A 19024-nucleotide genomic window follows, 5' to 3' on the forward strand; every position below is an offset into this window, starting at 1 on the left:
TATTAACTAAACATACATTAAGAACAGAATCTTCATATATAAAATCATTCGTTATAATCTCCCAAAAATTTGTACATCTTCTTTGAAACGTCTTATATAGCGCAAAATAAACTATTTTTGCAATTATCATAGAAAAACAGTGTATGTTTCATTTTGTGTGCATCAAGTACAGAAATTCGTTCAATTTCGAAATAGTACATATATTCAAACAAAGTAAAATTATAAAAATGGTTAATCATAATGAATAATGAATAAGTTAATGAATAAGTGATTCATTAAAGATATTTTGTTGTCAAATCAAAATCAACGCCAATATGGTACATATACATACAGTATCTTTAATACATCACTTGGCACAGATTTTAACATTTCTACTGATAAATTAATTAGTAATAGCCCGTAATTATTTCTGTGTGACGATTATGAACGAAGGTAGATATTTACAGAAAGACAGCCCCTCTTCCGATAATTTTTTAATATGTTATCAGTGTCATCATCCTAGGTAGTGTCGTGAAGGTTTTAGTTGGAGGTCACTGTTTATTAAAAAGTTATTATGAAAAAACGTTTACTCAAAAATACATAATTTTCTGGGCACCATTTGTATTTAGTAAAATGTATAAATGTAAATTAAATGCTATTATTTATCTTTCTTATTTACCTTTACATATTGAAGTCTATGCTATTGATATTTCTTATAACTCCTACAGAACTGACTTTTTAAACTTTTTCAACAAAGATCAAACAAAAAGATCTAAGCTAATCCAACTCCTATTTCAATTTAAACAAAAATGAATAGGTATGGAAAGTATGGTTTTTACGGGGTAGGAGTTCACAATACAATTTAGGATGGTGATTTTGACAATATATTAAAAGATTATTGAAATCGAAGATGGCTCCCTTTTTATAAATATTTATCTAAACGAGTATAAACGCTTGCTTTTGTATTACAATAAAAAACACCAATATATGTTGCTCGAGTAATTGTACATGACTTACAATTTTCACATGCTTTTGAACACTTGGCAATCGAATTTATAAAACAATAATTTAATATGTTTCAACAAAGAAAGAAATGTCATGTAATCGTTTTTGTAAATAATACAGAAATACATTGACGACATGTGTTTATCAACAAAAGAGTAAAAGCAATATAAGAAAAAATCTCTTATACCAAATTATACGATGTAAACATATTTCAAGCTAGTTGCATTTGAAACAAAATTTTTAAGAAACGTAATCATGATCTTACTTACGTAATATTCTCATAATTATATGTGTAATGTTTGGGATTTATACAACTGATTCCAATAACAACAATAGTACACTTCATCACAAACAGTTTTTCCTTTTTCTTATTTAATACTTTCTGTGAAATATTTAACGCGAGTATCTTGAAAGGGTGTAATGTGATTATAAAATTTAGTACAAGTACAAACAGTGATCTGAATTAACTTTTTCAATTTGCTCCGTGGTTTTTGGACGTAATATTCATGCTTTGGTCGGGAATACATCGTACAAGATAGTCATCAATTTCACTTTCTGTCAGCATTTTCTATTTTCGTTGAGATTAATTGAATACCAATCGATTGCACTTAAAGATTATATGCTACATATATGAACATGGTAATTCATCCTTATGTTCATAACACAGTATTGCTATAATCCATGTTACGTGAATATTGAGTAACTTATATCTCTTTTGGTTATATTTTTCCTTTCATTTTTATATGATGTGTGATTTGTGTATTATATGGATACAATAAAATATATTAATGATATTACAACTGTACAATGATGAACAATATTTCTACTATATCTTAAATTAAAATTACGTAGGTAAATGCATCCTACATGCTAACAATGTGTCAAAAATTCATGACATGATAACGATGCTGCTCTTAAAGCAGATAAAAAAAGATAGAAAAAAAAGAAAAGAAAAAGTTATAAGACTAGAATGCAATACTGACTAGAAATCTCACATCTTAAAGAACTTCCAGAGAAGCAATTTAAAATTCACTATAAAAGAGCATTTACTTTGCGCTAATAATAATTCTTCTTTTTTCTTTTTGCAATACATGAACATAAATTAAATATGAAATTTCATTATTTTGGACTTTTAAGCTTAATATTGTTTGTATGTAGGATACACATTTGTCCCGTATCACTACAAATTCTCATTACCTAAAAGGCCATTTAAGATTTTTTCTCATTGCCTGGGAAGATACCAGTGCCATACTTTGGAAGCGCTAGATTTTTTAAAATATATTTTTTCCATTTTATCTTTAATCTTCAATTGTGCCTTTTCATATGGAAATAATTAGAAAGTGTATTTATGATAAAAGTCATTGGTAACTAAGATATGCTAAAGTAAAAACTATCTTACATATCTGCAGCATTACATAAAAGAATATAATTAATACTATTTTGATAAAATCTGCTAAAAGAAAAAGTATTGTGCTTTAAATCATGTATCCACCAAATATATAAAATATCTTTTAATAAAAATTATTATCTGTGATATATTTATTCAAATATTTAAATATGTCACAAATAAATATTTTTAAAAGTACTGCTGAGCATAAATTATAATTTAAATAAATTTATAATCAGTCAAAATAAGCTTATAAAAAGGAGAAATATAAATTATAACTGCTATATAGATCTTGCATTCGTAATTGTTTTCCTTAAGATAAGAATATTGAATATTTGATTTCATTAAGGTTTTGATTTCATTCATATAATGTACAATTATTTTATTAAGAAATATTTACCAATATTCATCAGTGGATACTCAGCTATATATAGTATGGTATTATATACTTTTTCATTTTTGGCAATAGCACTTCCAGACAGTGGCAGTAGGCACTTTGATGACAATAATAAGATAATAATGAATATAAAATGTTACAAGTTAATCCACCTTTGAGGCAGGTAAACCATTTCCAACAACCAGCTGCTCCTTGGGAAAGTCTAGAATTACGGTTACATGAAAACCCATATTTGCAGAGGCAATCACATACTCGCAAAAGGAAAACCAGCTAAATGCTGTTAAGAAAAATATAAGTTTTATACAGTGCAACTAAATTTTTTATATGTAGCGAATTATATGTATGTATCTCATAACCATGACTTATTTGTATTTTGATGCATTACTAAAGATTTTGTAAATACTTATATCTAAATTTTGTATATAATATCAATATTTGTAATTATTAAATTTCTTTAAAATATGTTTATTTTCTTACCGAGATCATGACACAGTAACCTATGCTTTAGAAAGAAAACGATGAGACCAACAGTACTAACAAGACTAGTTATAAAAAGTGCCTGTTTGTATTGAAGACTTCGTGCATTTGGAGTTACAAGACGACCCAATCTCACTTCTGCTAGCATATATGTTAAAGAACTGATCATAAAGATAATGAAGATTTTTTCATGCACATCTGAAAAGTAACATTTCTTGTTAAATCAATTTTTAGCTATAAGATGATTATATACATAATTTATGACATGTTATTAATAAATTCTAGTATTTTATCTTTTACACTTTAGTATACAAATAGTCTCTATTATATCTTACGTTATTACTCACAATAATTTTCTCTGTTAGAAATATACGTAACTCCACATAGCGCTGCCACTTCTGCTATGCTTAACCAATAACATAGATTTAAAAGTCTAAATCCCATAATTTTGGAAGGTACATCTTCAACTGTTTTAAGTATTTTATAATAATATGAATGATATACAGTAGCAATAATTAGGCGAGGACCTATATGTAGAGCTATGCTTATGCGCCATAAATATCGTTGAGGAGATATACCAGTAATAGCTGAGATCGATGGAAGTACATTATAAACCTAAAATAAAAAATAGATAAATTAGGAGAGGTAATAAAATTTAATATATTGATCACAATCATAATAGATATGTGAATTCCATACCCTGCAGTGTGTTTCATGGATATCATCTTGTTGGAAGATATATGCTGTAACAAAACAGACTAAAAGTGTGACCAGAGGTAAAGACACTGTTGCCAAACACAGTTTTTTAAATGATATTGCCATATATATGGAACTTTTATTATTTCCCACATTGTTCAGTTCCATAGTGAAATTATCTAATATTTTGGCATTGACACATAAAATAAAAAGTGAGTTTAAAAGGATGCAAGATCTGGATTAATCTATATTAAAATCATTTCTCCTTTCAATTTTCATTAAAAAAATCAAAATGTTCTTTTAAAAGTTTCATAATATGCCTGTAAATAGAAAACAAATTTTACATTAATGAAACAGCATACCACCAAGAAGCATACTGAAATGTAATCAATATTTTCAATACATACATGCAGATTATCATACATTACACAAAGCAAAGTTAACATTCCATTAACAATATTTAACAACTACTCTTAACACTAATATATCACATACAAATATATTTTAATCATAACAAAATTTGCTTGTAATCACATTATTTATGCATTTTAATAAACGTTTCAAACAAATATACTGCAGTAAGATTTATGAAATAAAACAAAAATAATTCTGGAAGACAATAAAAATGGTAATATGTCAGATTCTCTTTACAAATGTTACACACAAAATGATAAGTATATTTAGTTAATTACTCTATTTTCAGAATTGATTTCGCGGATAACCTACTTTTTCTATTTATAGCAAACAAAGGCACTGTCACGGGCCACGGATAACGCGTCGTTCGTGACATTTGCCTGGAGGCGATTTATTATATTTATGACTATGACACTCCTGCACGGAATCCCCAACAATGGTCAACTTTGTTCACGCGACCAATGATTTGATGAGTGATAGAAACTTCTTTGAATTTATTTGAAAGCTATTAATAATTTTACCAATCTTTCTTTCCTCTTTCTTTTTTTCTCTAGAGTGTATGAGAAGTTACTTCACTTAAATGGTTATATTTGTTCTACACAATAATGCACTTATATTATTTGACTTGCACTTTGACAGCGTACTTGTTAACTCATTTAGTGAGCACCTGTTAAGGTCCTATTCAAGTATTTATGATTTCTGGTTTGAAAAGATAGCCATGTATTCAAGTATATACATAAAGGATAAACAGCACATATAATGCACGATTAAATGAGATTTCAATGCAGCATTTGTGTCATTTATGTCACATTTTTTAATCAATAACAATTTATTTGAGTCAAGATTCTGTCAATTGTAACTTGTTCATTCATATTCATTTATGTTTTTCATGCAGAAAATAGGGAGAATTTACCTTGTTCCTTATGTACAAACGTGTCGTCTGCTAGCCTGCGAATTTCTGTTCGAAAGGATGCCATCTATGATTTTTATAAATGCTTCTCGATGCTACTTTAAGCTAGCGCCAATTTTAAACTTTTTTATTCTTCAATTATATGAAAATATTATGTATATATATATAACCACATATATATTAAGATAATATATATTATAAATATATTATAAAAACGTTATGTTAATAACGAAAATTAAGAAAGTATAGGGATATTATATACTGAAAAAATATAGAATAATTTTAATTTTATTAGAAGTATAATTACAAATATTGTAAATGAAAATTTATCTTGCTTGGTCTCTTTCATATGGTTCCTGTTCCATCTCGTATTCAATTTCGACCCTTGGGCGGGCTCTCTTTTGCGATTTCTGTTTCCTGACAACTAGTTTCTTCGCTTTCTTACTGGTTGTAGGTACTAGATCCTATAATAACACGATAATTTTAAATGCAATCATATTATAAATAAGAATAAAAGTAAAAGATTATAATATTAATTACTTCAATATCGTTATTGTCAGATACAAAGTCGTCAGATAATTCGATCTCCTCTTTTTGTCCTGAATCACTGTCCTCGTCCTGTTAAGATGGATCAATTAATATTAAACAGAAAATGGCGATGTAACACTCAGTAATTCATATTTAAACGAGGATAATACATATATTTATATCTAAATGAAGGGCAAATTACCATAGATACTTCTTGAATATCAAAATTATCATCCTCATCTTCGTCATCAGTTTCTGCTTCTATGAAATGAGGTGTATTTGCTTCTCTTTCTCTCTCTTTCTCATCTGCTTCTAATTCTAACTCTACTTCTTTCTCAATTTCTTGTTCCTTTTCTTCTTCTTCTTCACTCTCAGCCTCGCTTTCACCTTCAACTTCAACAGCTTCAACAGCTTTGTCAAACACTTTTTGTGGGAAATTGTAAATATCATTATACTGAAAGACAAATGACGATGAAGAAGAAAATTTAGATATTAAAATTTATATGTATATTTATAAAGAGAAAAATGTGTACCATGCCCTGTTTTAATCTTTCCATAAGTTGCTTTTCTATTGCAGTTTCTAATCTTGCAGCTATAAGAGCCTTTTCTTCTCTGCGCCTTTCTCTCCTTTCAATTTTTCTTTGAATTGGTACAATTTGTTTTTGTCTTCTCAATCTTATTCTCCTCATACGTAAGAGATATTGTGTAATTTTTATAAATCTTTGCTTGCATTTTGCTTTTATGAAACCAGGCCAATACAATAAATTTTCATTGATTTGCTGTATTGCTTTTTCAAAATTTCTGGAAAGCTTCACCCTTTCCCACGCATTCTTTGGGAAATGTATTCTATAACAAATAGAATGTACAATTAATAATAATATTAGACAGTTTTAAAAGAATATAACATCTAAGTTAAATCTTTACCTTTCTGCTGTTCTCATGTATAAGTAAATAATACCATTTTCTTCCCGAATTGTGGCATACTGACTGTTTGCAAGAGGGCAAGACGCTCTACTGCATAAACCCGTAAGATTATATTCATTGCGACAAAACCTCTGCGACTTTGTACTACAAAAGTAAAGAATAAATTATATCACACAAAACCATTATTCTGCTTTTTAAGTCATACATACTTCACTTTAAAAGAACAGAAGGATTTATTGATGACACTCCACACGACCTAAAACAATTTATCATTGTATAAAATATTAAAAATCAACATAAGCAGTTTTTAATGTACTCACATCGTCGTGCTGCATTTTGTTTTTATATTATTTTTATACTATATTTTATATATACTTTTATATTATTACGTTTTCTAAGGAGATATTGTAATAGTCATTTAAATGTTTACAAATTAAACATAAAAGAATACACGTGCATTCAAAGATTCTTGAACGATATAGGTTACACTTAGTTCACCGCATGTAATTCCTAATTCATAACTGATGGCGCTACAGCCTAGAGCAGACATTTTTAAATTTAAACTACAAAATTTCATTCATATAAATATGTATAAATTGGAATACATTACACAACCTTTGAATATATATATATACATATGATATACATTAATGATACCAGTGATATAACAGACGAAATACAGATGTACAGTATACGGTATTACAAGATTACAGGAACATTTTTTGACTCTTATTTTCGCAAGTACTATTTATAGTTATTTAGACAAATATTATAGTTAATTAGATAAATATTATTGAAATAAATTTATTAGTCTTGCACTTAAATAACATTAATAATAATATAAAAATAAATTAGTCTTTTCACAATTTACAACATATTAATATATGAAGTATAACATAGAATTTAAATATTATATGTATAATTGAACAGTATTAATATAATGTTATTCTCTTATATGATACTAGTATATGAAATACGATGTAGAATTGAAATATTTTGTGTGTATAATTGAACAGAATTAATATAACGTTGATCGTACAGAATTAATAAATAATTTACATGTAGTTTATTAATAAATTATGAAAAACATTAAAGTTCATATATAATAAATAAATAATATAAAAAATGTATAACACTAATATAATAGAAATAATAAAATTTATATATATATATATATATGTCGGGTTAGGGTTAACACTTAGATTTGGGGCGTGTAAAGAATCTGCGCCAGGGTCGCTCATCGTCGGTGTACAATCGATGATATCTTTTATTGTCACAAATACAAGATAAACTACCGGTCTCGATACTCGAACGATAATGACAACGATCGTGGGGTCGGTATAGCGAATCCACGGCCCACGGGATAACTGATCTACTTTACTTCAAAGTCTAAGTCGAACTCGACTTACTCCTCGTGATACAAGGATCGCTTGATTAACTCTTTACTAAGACGTAGATTATTCACTGATCGTACAAATACACTAGGTATCTAACTAATGCGACTGTAAGAAAAAGAATGACTTCCCGTCGCAACGACGCTGCAGAGGAAAACTATGGTGGGATGTGCCTAAGGGCACGAGGTCATCGGATTCTTCAAAGAAAACCTCCGCTCGGAGGGTGAGGGAAATAGACGTTGCTGTTAATTGGTTAATCACCATGTTGGTGGTTAGAAAAGGATGCTAGCCGCTCTCGAGAGAGAGTTCCTAGCGGGAAACGTCGTACGTGAGGAAAGCAGATCTCACGTATCTTGCCGCAATAGGTTTTTTTTTTTTATTGATTGTTTGTTAAATTTTTACAATTTGTCCAGAAGGACATTTGGTAAAATATTATAGCTTAGAGAATAAAAAAATAAAAAAAAAAAATAAAAAAATAAAAAAAATAAAAAAATAAATAAAATATAGCATGTGGATGGTTACCCCCAGCGGGGTTCCATCTTCTAGGTTGCCTATTGCATCTCTATTGCGAGGTCTGCGGTATGCTTCCTCTTCAGTCTTCTTTCTATTTTGGTTTTATTTGTTTCAGCAACCAGTTGGTTTGGGTGTGCTGCAAGTCTTTCTTTGTACTTTTTTGCGTATCTAGCGATTTCCTCTTTGACTGTTGGAATTTTTAGATCTTTTCGTAGGTCTTCATTTCTGACGTACCATGGAGCGTTAACTATTGTCCTTAAAATTTTTGCTTGCTCTAATTCTATTTTGCTTATGTAACTCATTGCTGCCGTCCCCCATAACGGGACTCCGTATGTCCAGATTGGTTTGATTATTGTTTTGTATATATTTAGTTTACTCATTATGCTTAATTTAGATTTTCTATTGATTAACCAGTACATCTGCTTCCTTTTTGCACTTATTCTGTTTATTATTGATTTTATATGGTGCTTCCATGTAAGGTGTGTGTCTAAATGTATTCCTAGATATTTGACTTCCTTTGTTTGTGCTATGTGGACGCCGTTCAGTTGGATATCTGGTGTTTTTCCTTTTCTAAGTGTAAATGTTATGTGGTTGCACTTGCTGGTGTTCGCTTTTATTTGTTTGTTTTGCAGCCATTTTTCTATTTTTGTAATGTGTTCTTGTAGTAGTGCGGCGGCCGTTTCTAGATTTGCATGCCTCACTAGTATGGCCGTATCGTCCGCAAACGTCAGTGTTTTGCTATTGGCAGTTGTTGGTATATCTGCCGTGTATAGTGTGTATAATATTGGTCCTAAGACATTTCCTTGCGGTACTCCTGCCTTGATATCCTTAATTTCAGAGTATGCATCATTTATTTTTACTACAAAGGTTCTGTTGTTTAAGTAAGATTTGAGTAGTTTGTAGATTTGTTCTGGAAATTGCTTTTTGATTGTTTGAAGAAGTTTTTCATGGTTAACTTTGTCGAATGCTTTTTCGATATCCATAAAGAGAGCTGTGCAGTATTGTTTTGTTTCAAGCGACTGTAAGATTTCATTGACGCGTCTATGCATTTGTTCTATTGTGAAGTGTTTATTCCTGAATCCAAATTGATGGTTCGGTATTAGTTTTTCTTTTTCTATTGTTGGTTTTAAGCGGTTATATATTATTTTCTCTAATAATTTGGAAAACGCAGGTAGTAATGATATCGGCCTGTAGGATGCAGTTAGATGTGGGTTTTTGTTTGGTTTGGATAACATTACTATCTGTGCTATTTTCCATAGTGTAGGAAAGTACTGTATTCTTAGAATTGCGTTAAATATTATCGTTGTTAGTCTTATTGCCTTTGGGGGAAGGTTTTTTAAGATTTTCCCATTGATCAAATCAAATCCTGGTGCTTTACTTATCTTTGTTGCCTCAATTAAGTTTGTAACTTCTTGCGCTGTTGTGCTGAGTATGGTGCAGCGTTTATCAGTTGTGTTGCTGGCATTTTCCACTTCTTCATTTGTTTGCCATCCAGGGATGCTGTTATTAATTTCATACGGCGAAAATATATTTTGTAGGTGCTTTGAGAATTCTTCTGCCTGTTCTTCGTTGGTTCTGGCCCATGTGTTGTCCATTTTTCTGATTGCTGGGATTGTTTTTACTGTTTTCTTAATTTTGTTAGTGACTTTCCATAGGGAGTAGTCGGTATTCTCATGCGCGGATAGTGATTCGATGAATTTTGAGAATTCGTTATTATGATGTTCCCTTATTTTATTCTTTAGTTCCTTTGCAAGTTTATTTAGGTTTTTCTTGTTTTCTCGTGTTCTCTGTTTTTGCCATTTTGCTTTCGCTTTTCTTTTTTCCCTGATTTTGTCTAGGATGTCCTGCAGAATAATTTTTGATTGCCTGCTATTTGTTTCATAGGTGGTGGTTGCCCACGCTGCTTCCTGTATTATTTCTGTCAAAGTTGCTACTGCCTGCTCAATGTGTTCAGGTGTTTTCAACGGTATATTGCAGTTGATTTTGTTTTCGATCAGCTCTTTGAAAGTTTGCCAGTTGGTGGTTTTATTGCAAAGCGACTCTGTCTTGTTATAAAGTAGTGGTTTGCTTGTATATTCTATTATAATTGGTGTATGGTCGGAGTTAAGCTCGAGGCTGGTTGCTATTTTTAATTTGCTTACATTTAGCCCTTTTGTTACTGCAAAATCCAACAGGTCAGGTACTTTATTGGGGTCTGTCGGCCAGTACGTTGGTTTTCCTGTAGATAGTACGTTGAGGTTGCTGCTTCTAATGTATTTTTCCAATGTTCTACCTCTCGGCGTGCTAATTATCGAACCCCATAATGTGTGCTTTGCATTAAAGTCTCCTGCCGCTATATATTTGTCGCCTAAGGATTGGAAGTACTCTTCCCATTTTTTAAGTGTCATTTTGTGTCTCGGAGGTACATATACTGTTGACATCTGGAAGTAATTGTCATTGGTTTGTATTGTGACAGTGGTTGCTTGTAGGTGTTCTTGATTTGTTTGACTATGTAAATGATGCTTGATGTCATTTTTTATTATTACTGCAGTTCCTCCATGTGCTTTACCTGAGGGATGTTTGGTATCGTATATGGTGTAGTACGGTATTTTCATGTAGTTTTTTAGGGTGAAATGTGTTTCTGAGACAAGTAGTATATCAATATTATTTTTATACAAAAATATTTTAGTTTCGTGGGCTCGCTGTTGCAAGCCATTGGAGTTCCAGACTGCTATTTTCAAAATGTCCATCTCTATTTTTTACTTAGCAAGTTAGTGAGTAGTTGTAACATGATTGTTGTTTGTTGTGCTTGTTGTCTTAGTATTGTGTTTAGATCACTTACCATTTTTCCTAACATTTCCATACCTTTAATGGATTGTTTGAGCATTTCTTTGATGTCTGTAGCGTCTTCGATGTTATTGTTTTCATTCTGATTGTTTGCAAGCGTTGGTTTGCTAATGTTTTTAGTTACTTGTGCGTAGCTTCGGTTACCTTGGGAATCTATGTTTCTGTTTATAGCGTTTAGTTCGTATTGTGCTTTCAATGTTGTTTCATTATCCGTTATACTTTGTTGTGGTTGATGGTTATTGTGTGATCTGTTGCGAGGTGGAGGAAACAGTTTACGTTGTATTTGTTTCCTTATTTCACATCCTTTGTAGCTGGCTGGGTGGTTTCCGTTACAATTATAGCATTTAACTTCTTCTATTTTTCCTGTGTATGGGCAGTGTATTGTTAGGTGATTTTTTGCACATTTAACACATGCCGGGCTTCTGTTGCAATAATTTTTTGTGTGTCCGTATTGTTGACACCGCATGCATTGTGGTATATCTTTTTTGTAGCGTGGTGGTTCCACTGTTACAATTGTATTTAGTATTTTTTTGATTTCATAAATTTCCTTGTTATTGGTTCTGGGTTCCAGTTCTATTAAGAATAATGGCAATGGTTGCTTCGTATCGTATCTTGTCATATTGTTTATTGCTCTTGTTTCATGGCCAATTTTTCCTAATTCTTCACTTAATTTTTTTGTGTTAATTTTTGGATGTAAACCTCTTATAACTATTTTATAGCTCCTTTCTGTTTTGAGTTGGTACGTGTGGTATATAGCATTTTTTTTTCTTTAGTTCATTTATCACTTTCCTATAAACTTCTGGGGTGTTTGTTTGAATTTTTACTTGTTCTAATTTTGTTTGTTTTATTGTGTAGTTATCCTTCCCGACTATATTGTTTAGTAGATCAATAAGCGGGTCTATTATTTGGGCCTCAACAAATATTGGTGGTTGTTTTGATATGTAAGGTGATTTAGTTGTGGTTTTGCTTGTCGGGTCATTGTCTATTTCTTCCGTTAATGAGCTGAAGGAGTTTCTTAAAGGTAATTCTTGCAGCCATCGCTGCTTTTCTGTATCTGGGTTTCCTGCAGCATTTGTGCCTGGAATTATTTTACGTTTTTTGCTAGTCTTTGCTAGCTTCCACTTTTCGTCCTGGTAACTTATTTCGTTGTCGTGTCTGCACTCCTCCTGTCTCCACTGCTCTTCCATTTCTTCTGTTTCCATATCATTTTGGTTGTTATTATTTTGCTGTTGTTGCTGTAAGCCTGGTAAATCTGACGACCCTTTTATGTAATATTTTTCTCCATTGGTTGCAATCTTGATCGTTGATATCTGCTGCTGCATTGTTTGTCACTATCACTATTCGTAGCACTTCTCTGAATCACTTGACTGGAGCACACGTTTGCTTACACACATCTGTTCGCCTCGGTTGCCCGAGCGAGACTCTGGTCGCCAGATGCCGACGCATCATTCGCAGTTTATGTTCAGATAGCCTGAGGAACCGTTACAAATCTTAGGATCTGGTTAACTAAAGTCCTTTAGATTGGCAAACAGTCTTTATTATATCAGCCTGTATATCTGTCACCTATTGCGGCAAGATACGTGAGATCTGCTTTCCTCACGTACGACGTTTCCCGCTAGGAACTCTCTCTCGAGAGCGGCTAGCATCCTTTTCTAACCGCCAACATGGAGATTAACCAATTAACAGCAACGTCTATTTCCCTCACCCTCCGAGCGGAGGTTTTCTTTGAAGAATCCGATGACCTCGTGCCCTTAGGCACATCCCACCATAGTTTTCCTCTGCAGCGTCGTTGCGACGGTAAGTCATTCTTTTTCTTACAGTCGCATTAGTTAGATACCTAGTGTATTTGTACGATCAGTGAATAATCTACGTCTTAGTAAAGAGTTAATCAAGCGATCCTTGTATCACGAGGAGTAAGTCGAGTTCGACTTAGACTTTGAAGTAAAGTAGATCAGTTATCCCGTGGGCCGTGGATTCGCTATACCGACCCCACGATCGTTGTCATTATCGTTCGAGTATCGAGACCGGTAGTTTATCTTGTATTTGTGACAATAAAAGATATCATCGATTGTACACCGACGATGAGCGACCCTGGGCGCAGATTCTTTACACGCCCCAAACCCAAGTGTTAACCCTAACCCGACATATATTTTCTACCTTACAATTTATCCACGCGTTCCTTTGTATTCACATCCAATAACCTTAACAATTTTATTGGTTTCTTTATTTTGTTCATGGCTTTCCATAGAGAGTAGTTGGCATTCTCGTACGCAGAGAGTGTCTCTATTAATTTTAAGAATTCGTTATTATTATGATCTTTCATTTCACTTTCTATTTCCGTCGCAAGTTTCTTCAGATGTTTTTTGTTTTCACGTGTTCAATGTTTTTGCCATTTTGCTTTCGCTTTCCTTTTTTCTCAGATTTTTGCAAGGATGTCTGGTGGAATTATTTTTGTTTGTCTGTTATTTGGTTCATAAATAATAGTTGCCCATGCTGCTTCTTGTATAATTTCGGTCAATGTTGTTACCGCCTGTTCGATGTGTTCAGGTGTTTTTAGTGGAATATTTCAGTTGATTTTGCTCTCGATTAGTTCTTTAAGTGTTTGCCATTTGGTGGTTTTATTGCAAAGCGACTCTGGTTTGCTATAAAGTATTGGTTTGCTTGTGTATTCTATTATTATCGATGTATGATTGGAGTTAAGCTCTAAGACTGGGTGTAATTTTTAGTTTATTTGCTTTTAATCCCTTTATAACTGCAAAATCAAGGAAGTCAGAAGTTTTGTTTAGATCTGTCGGCCAGTTTGTTGGTCTTCCTGTGGATAATATGTTGAGATTACTAGTTCTAATATATTTTTCTAGTATTCTACCTCTAGGTGTATTAATTCTTGAGCCACATAGCGTGTGCTTTGCATTGAGGTCTCCCGCTGCGATGTATTTGTTACCTAAGGATTGAAAATACTCTTCCCATTTTTGTAATGTCATTTTGTGTCGCGGTGGTGCATATACTGCTGACATCAGGAAGTAATTGCCGTTAGTTTGGATTGTAATGGTGGTTGCTTGAACGTATCCCTGACTAATTTGACTTACTGATGTAAGTGGTGCTTGATATCATTTATTATTATCACTGCGGCCTCTATGTGTGTTTTTCCTGAGAGGTGTTTGGTATCATAGATGGTGTAAAATGGTGTAAAATGTTTTCATGTAGCTTTTCAGAGTGAAATGTGTTTCTGAAACAAGTAATATGTCAATATTATTGTTATACAGAAATGTTTTAGTTTCAAGGGCTTGTTGTTATAGGTGATTGTAGTTCCAAGCTGCTATTTTCAACGTGTCCATTTCTATTTTTTACTTAATGTGTTTGTAAGTAGTTGTAACATGACTGTAATTTGTTGTGTTTATTGTCTAAGTACTTCTTTCGCTTCTTCAGAAATGTTTTTCTGGGAAGCAACGGAGTAGTTGTTCGGGATTTGGGGTGGCCGTCGGTTACATCCCGTGACTCTCTACATAAACTAGTCTTTATCCCTTGGACAAGATGGCCACCAGATGTTTAAACACCTTACTGCGGACCCTCATAAATTTTATGGACTCATCATAAATTTTAGCATTTTTTATAGTTAAGGTCCTTAAGACTACACAAGTATCTTTTAAGTTGACACATTCGTTTGAGTTATTGTCTATTGCAAGAAAACACGGGAAAGTGGGTTTCCCATGTACATCACCACCCACGAGCTACCTTTGATTGGTGGCGGCCAGTACCCATCCTTATCCACCAGCCTTTTTCTTATCCAATTGGCAACAATAACCGTTGCTCTCACTTTCCTAACCAAAATTGCCATCAACGAACCCGCTGGTTCCGTGCTTTAGTCACACCCATCACTAATTTTCATTCGCGACAGCACCATTACCGAATGACAGTAGTTTTTCAATCACCGATCGGTCAACATCTTGACTTACTAGTGATTTTCTTCGCGTATACTAAATAGTGCAAATAAATCAACTAAACATAATACCACTAGTGTGTCTTATGTTTTACGGGATCATACCTTAGCGTCGACTTATCGCCATACTGAACCCGAGTCCCCTAGGACCATAGGGGTTGGGGTTACGTCCAACCAGCGCGCAAGGTACCCAGTACCTTCCTACCTGTATTAATTAAGCCTGCAGGGGCTGTCACTCATCTCAGGTCGAATGGGGCGTTTTCTAAGCTCTGCCGTCTCTCCAGGACGGTTCCGGAGCAGTTGGTACGCTGCTCACCCGCCGACGAACCGTTCAAGAGTGGGGGGGGGGACACCCGCACTCCATAAACGGCCGTCTTGCCAGCATCTTGGCATCAACCACTGCCACCACGAGTCCAAACCCGAACTGGTCGAGCAGAAGGGTCGCTACTTCCTCCGGGCTTACACTCGACCCTCGTAGTACCATTGTAAGTCATTGGTCGGACTATCGTGTGGACGTACGGCCACGTCACTGCCGGCTCGGCGACCTGCTAGCTCTGCTCAGCAAACCCAGATGGGACTCACGTAAGCGGGGGCCTGAAAGTACTTTTGTACCCGGAACTTATCCCGACGGTCCCACGCTTGGCATCAAGATCGTGGGTGCGCTACTACCCAAGGCCACGTAGAGAGAGCATAACCGCGGTCAAGCATATTACATTCTCGGCGACCTTCCCTGCGGTGTACATAGAGGACTCACGTAAGCGGGACGCTTGTCCCGACGGTCCTCCCTGGCTGCGAGAACGTGCGTTTGCCAGCCTCCATAGACTCACATAAGTGAGTCCTCTCTGCGGAGAACATAATACTACTATGCATCTTTAATTCACCTCCACCTTGAGCATTAATAGCGTTCACGGTTCACGATATCAACCGATCAGTTGCAACCTGACTGATCGCCAATTAGTTGAGAATTTACATTATTAGTATCAGAATCATATCAACTAAAACTCCACTATGGCTTTCCTAAACGCTTAACAGGAGTGCCTCGGGACCTCTTACAAATTACAGCCAATGCATTCCAGCGCGTCTTATCCCATTTTTATAAGAGCCAATCCCACAAGTTTACTTGGACATTAGGAGAGACCATTACTCCTAACATCACCCCTCCCTGGGTTATCGTATAAGTCCGTGGAGGCCCCAGTGCCCGCCCGGTATGATGACCCTTTTGTCGGTTAGGCCCAAATGTAATAGGCCCATCGTCCTCTGCTGCTTGTTAGCCATCACCCAAGGAGGGGGAGTACGGCTCTAGGACGCCCGCTCGCTTCTCTCTCTCCCTTTCTGCCTGCTCCGTTGCAGACATAACTTGATCGCAATAGGAGCGGACAACATTGTACTCTTGTTGTCCTCACAGCATCGCCTGCACGATCACCGAAAGGGCTAAGCTTTCGCCGATGACGAAACGTAGGCGATGGCGCGGGACAAAACCTCAGCGTGTGCTACGTCGTGTCCTTGCTCTTCCCACAGTTTTGACAGGTATCCGTCATTTGATCTATATGTGATCGGGAGTCCGCCACGGCTCCTCCAAGCCTCCCACCTTGGGAAAACCGCTTCCATTGCTAGGTGCCCTTCATTTTCATCGGTCAGCCGGAACAGCCATCGGTCCCACGACTCCACTCCCGCCTCCAACCGAACGTCTCGAGCCGCTTATGCGGCAGCTTTTCCACCCGAGTCCCCTGCACTTAGGCGTTTATATTTACACCTATGGGACAATGCCTGGAACTCAAAGGAAGGAGAAGCCGGCAGAACAGTCGCCGACACATAGGATATCGTCCGGTACCCGATTACGATTCTAATAGCCGTCATGCTATGTAACCTCCTCAACAGAAGGATGCTATGACGATTTGCCACCAGATCGCAAGCCCATACTGGGCCCCAGACAAGACTCGGGTCCTGACGACACCCTCGTACAGTCGGCATACCGCGACTCTAGCTCTGCCGATGTTCGGCAGCAGACCGCATTGGCTGGAGATCAAAGTGCGGCCTGAACGTCCATTGGCTGTCAATGATGAGTCACAGATATTTTACCTGAGATCCCACCTCGACAGCCTCACTAGCTATGCTTATGCTCATATCAGGCGGAGGAGTCCGACTTGGCCGGGGAGACTCTTGAGCCCAGTCTGTGTGTGGCCCGCACCACGAAAGCCGCTGCGACCTCTTCTAGACGTAATGTGCTGTACCATCCACGCCCTTTGGCCACGACCAGTGTCATCCGCGTAACACATCATGGCCATGCCTGGAAGTACCTCGTTTTACGCGATGATCCACGGGATCGGTCCCAGAACTGAGCCCTGCGGGACACCGCGCTTGGCGGGTCGCCATTCTTGCCCTTCCCTGCCGATATACGCGACCCACCTATCGTTAAGGTAGGCCCAACAAGATACAATAGTAGGGCACTTCGAAAAACTCCAAAGCCTACATTATTCTTGTCCTATGGCATGTTGTTGAATGCGTTGACGACATCCAAAGTTGCTAACGCCATACCATCCTGGGAATTTTCCACGCAATTCTTCATGCAATTTCCAACTCCGTCCAAGAACTCGAACGCAGCCTGCCTGCGATGAGACGTGTACACCCACCACCAGCATTTCTGCTCACTCGAGCGCAACGTATCCGTTGACGCGTTCTCGCGGGACCCCAGAGGCGGGCATACTTAGCGTTGATATCCACATCATGGCGATCGAGCCGTTTATGTCTCCAGCCCAATCGGGGACATCTAGCTATGGCTCGGCTACCACCGTGCTTTCCCGGATGGTTTGAAAGAATAGGTCTTGCACCCACCTCGACCGTCCTAGATTAGTTCGAAGGAGGCGCATATTGTATCTAGTTTCCTAGATCCATGGCCTCCTCCACGTCAATCTTTTTTCTCGCAGAGTTAAGAACAGGGATTCCCGTCCTTCTTCCGAAATGCGCCGAACCTCTTTCGCAGGCCCATCAGACGGTTCCTCTGCCATGACGGTCCCGCGAATGTCTCCTTTCTTTCTCTTCCTTGGTGGGAAAAGTGGAAATTTTAGGGCAGCGGCAGGGCACCCCCTTGCTCGCTGGGCAGAGCCACCGCACCTATAACATAAGTGCCCCCAGTTCTCCTTCAGGTGCATGTCCTCCTTAGGGGCATGCCCCATCTCGACCTGAAGCATTGTAAGGATGTAGCGGCACTGGACAGCAAGAACTTCCCAACGGATTCTGTCCCGTGGCTTGTTACACAAAGATACTATCCTCGACCGGACAACGGCAGAGTTGTGGTTAGGGCAGTTGGTTACGAACGTTCAAGATCAGGTTCGAATACCGGTACCCATAGTCCGGTTTTTTACACAATTCCTAACTGAGAAGAAGGCAACGCGGGTGAAGACAAAATCTTATACACCAGCAGTACCTATCACGACATATTCACGTCAAGGGTATCCGCCCGATGACTTCGGTCCTTGTCGTTGACTACCCGATGGTTACTCTGTCCTCCTGGGCCAGCTTCCTAGTTGCCCCCAGTGGGCATCGTGCCCATACGATTCCAAGACCGGTTCTTGTGATGCGGATGTCCTCCGCCTGTATCTTCTCCTCACTACATCCTCCTCTCTGTGTCAAGGTCTTC

At 36.3% G+C, this 19024-nt stretch overlaps 2 protein-coding genes across 6 annotated transcripts; both read right to left on the reverse strand.

Moving 5' to 3' along the window:
• Positions 1 to 1526: 1526 nt before the first annotated feature.
• Positions 1527 to 5395, reverse strand: LOC139989744 (post-GPI attachment to proteins factor 2-like). Of its 4 annotated transcripts, none has more exons than XM_072008289.1 (5): positions 5269 to 5395; positions 3945 to 4261; positions 3593 to 3860; positions 3246 to 3443; positions 1527 to 3045 (listed from the first exon to the last, which is right to left on the reverse strand). In XM_072008289.1, the coding sequence occupies exons 2-5, from the start codon at positions 4107 to 4109 to the stop codon at positions 2912 to 2914; spliced, it is 765 nt and encodes a 254-aa protein (XP_071864390.1). In that variant the 5' UTR covers positions 4110 to 4261; positions 5269 to 5395; the 3' UTR covers positions 1527 to 2911. The 4 variants fall into 4 exon arrangements, with proteins under 4 accessions (XP_071864390.1, XP_071864392.1, XP_071864389.1 ...); XM_072008291.1 differs by lacking the exon at positions 5269 to 5395 and adding an exon at positions 4877 to 5200; XM_072008288.1 differs by lacking the exon at positions 5269 to 5395 and adding an exon at positions 4668 to 5200.
• A 140-nt stretch (positions 5396 to 5535) lies between these two features.
• Rbm13 (RNA-binding motif protein 13) lies at positions 5536 to 7226 on the reverse strand. 2 transcript variants are annotated; one of them, XM_072008542.1, is made up of 7 exons: positions 7038 to 7226; positions 6927 to 6973; positions 6718 to 6861; positions 6327 to 6639; positions 5996 to 6247; positions 5806 to 5883; positions 5536 to 5729 (listed from the first exon to the last, which is right to left on the reverse strand). In XM_072008542.1, the coding sequence occupies exons 1-7, from the start codon at positions 7050 to 7052 to the stop codon at positions 5592 to 5594; spliced, it is 987 nt and encodes a 328-aa protein (XP_071864643.1). In that variant the 5' UTR covers positions 7053 to 7226; the 3' UTR covers positions 5536 to 5591. The 2 variants fall into 2 exon arrangements, with proteins under 2 accessions (XP_071864643.1, XP_071864644.1); XM_072008543.1 differs by having other exon boundaries at positions 6932 to 6973; positions 7038 to 7202.
• Positions 7227 to 19024: the final 11798 nt, after the last annotated feature.

The sequence above is a fragment of the Bombus fervidus genome, chromosome 8 (assembly GCF_041682495.2).
Source record: "Bombus fervidus isolate BK054 chromosome 8, iyBomFerv1, whole genome shotgun sequence".
Classification (NCBI taxonomy): domain Eukaryota; kingdom Metazoa; phylum Arthropoda; class Insecta; order Hymenoptera; family Apidae; genus Bombus; species Bombus fervidus.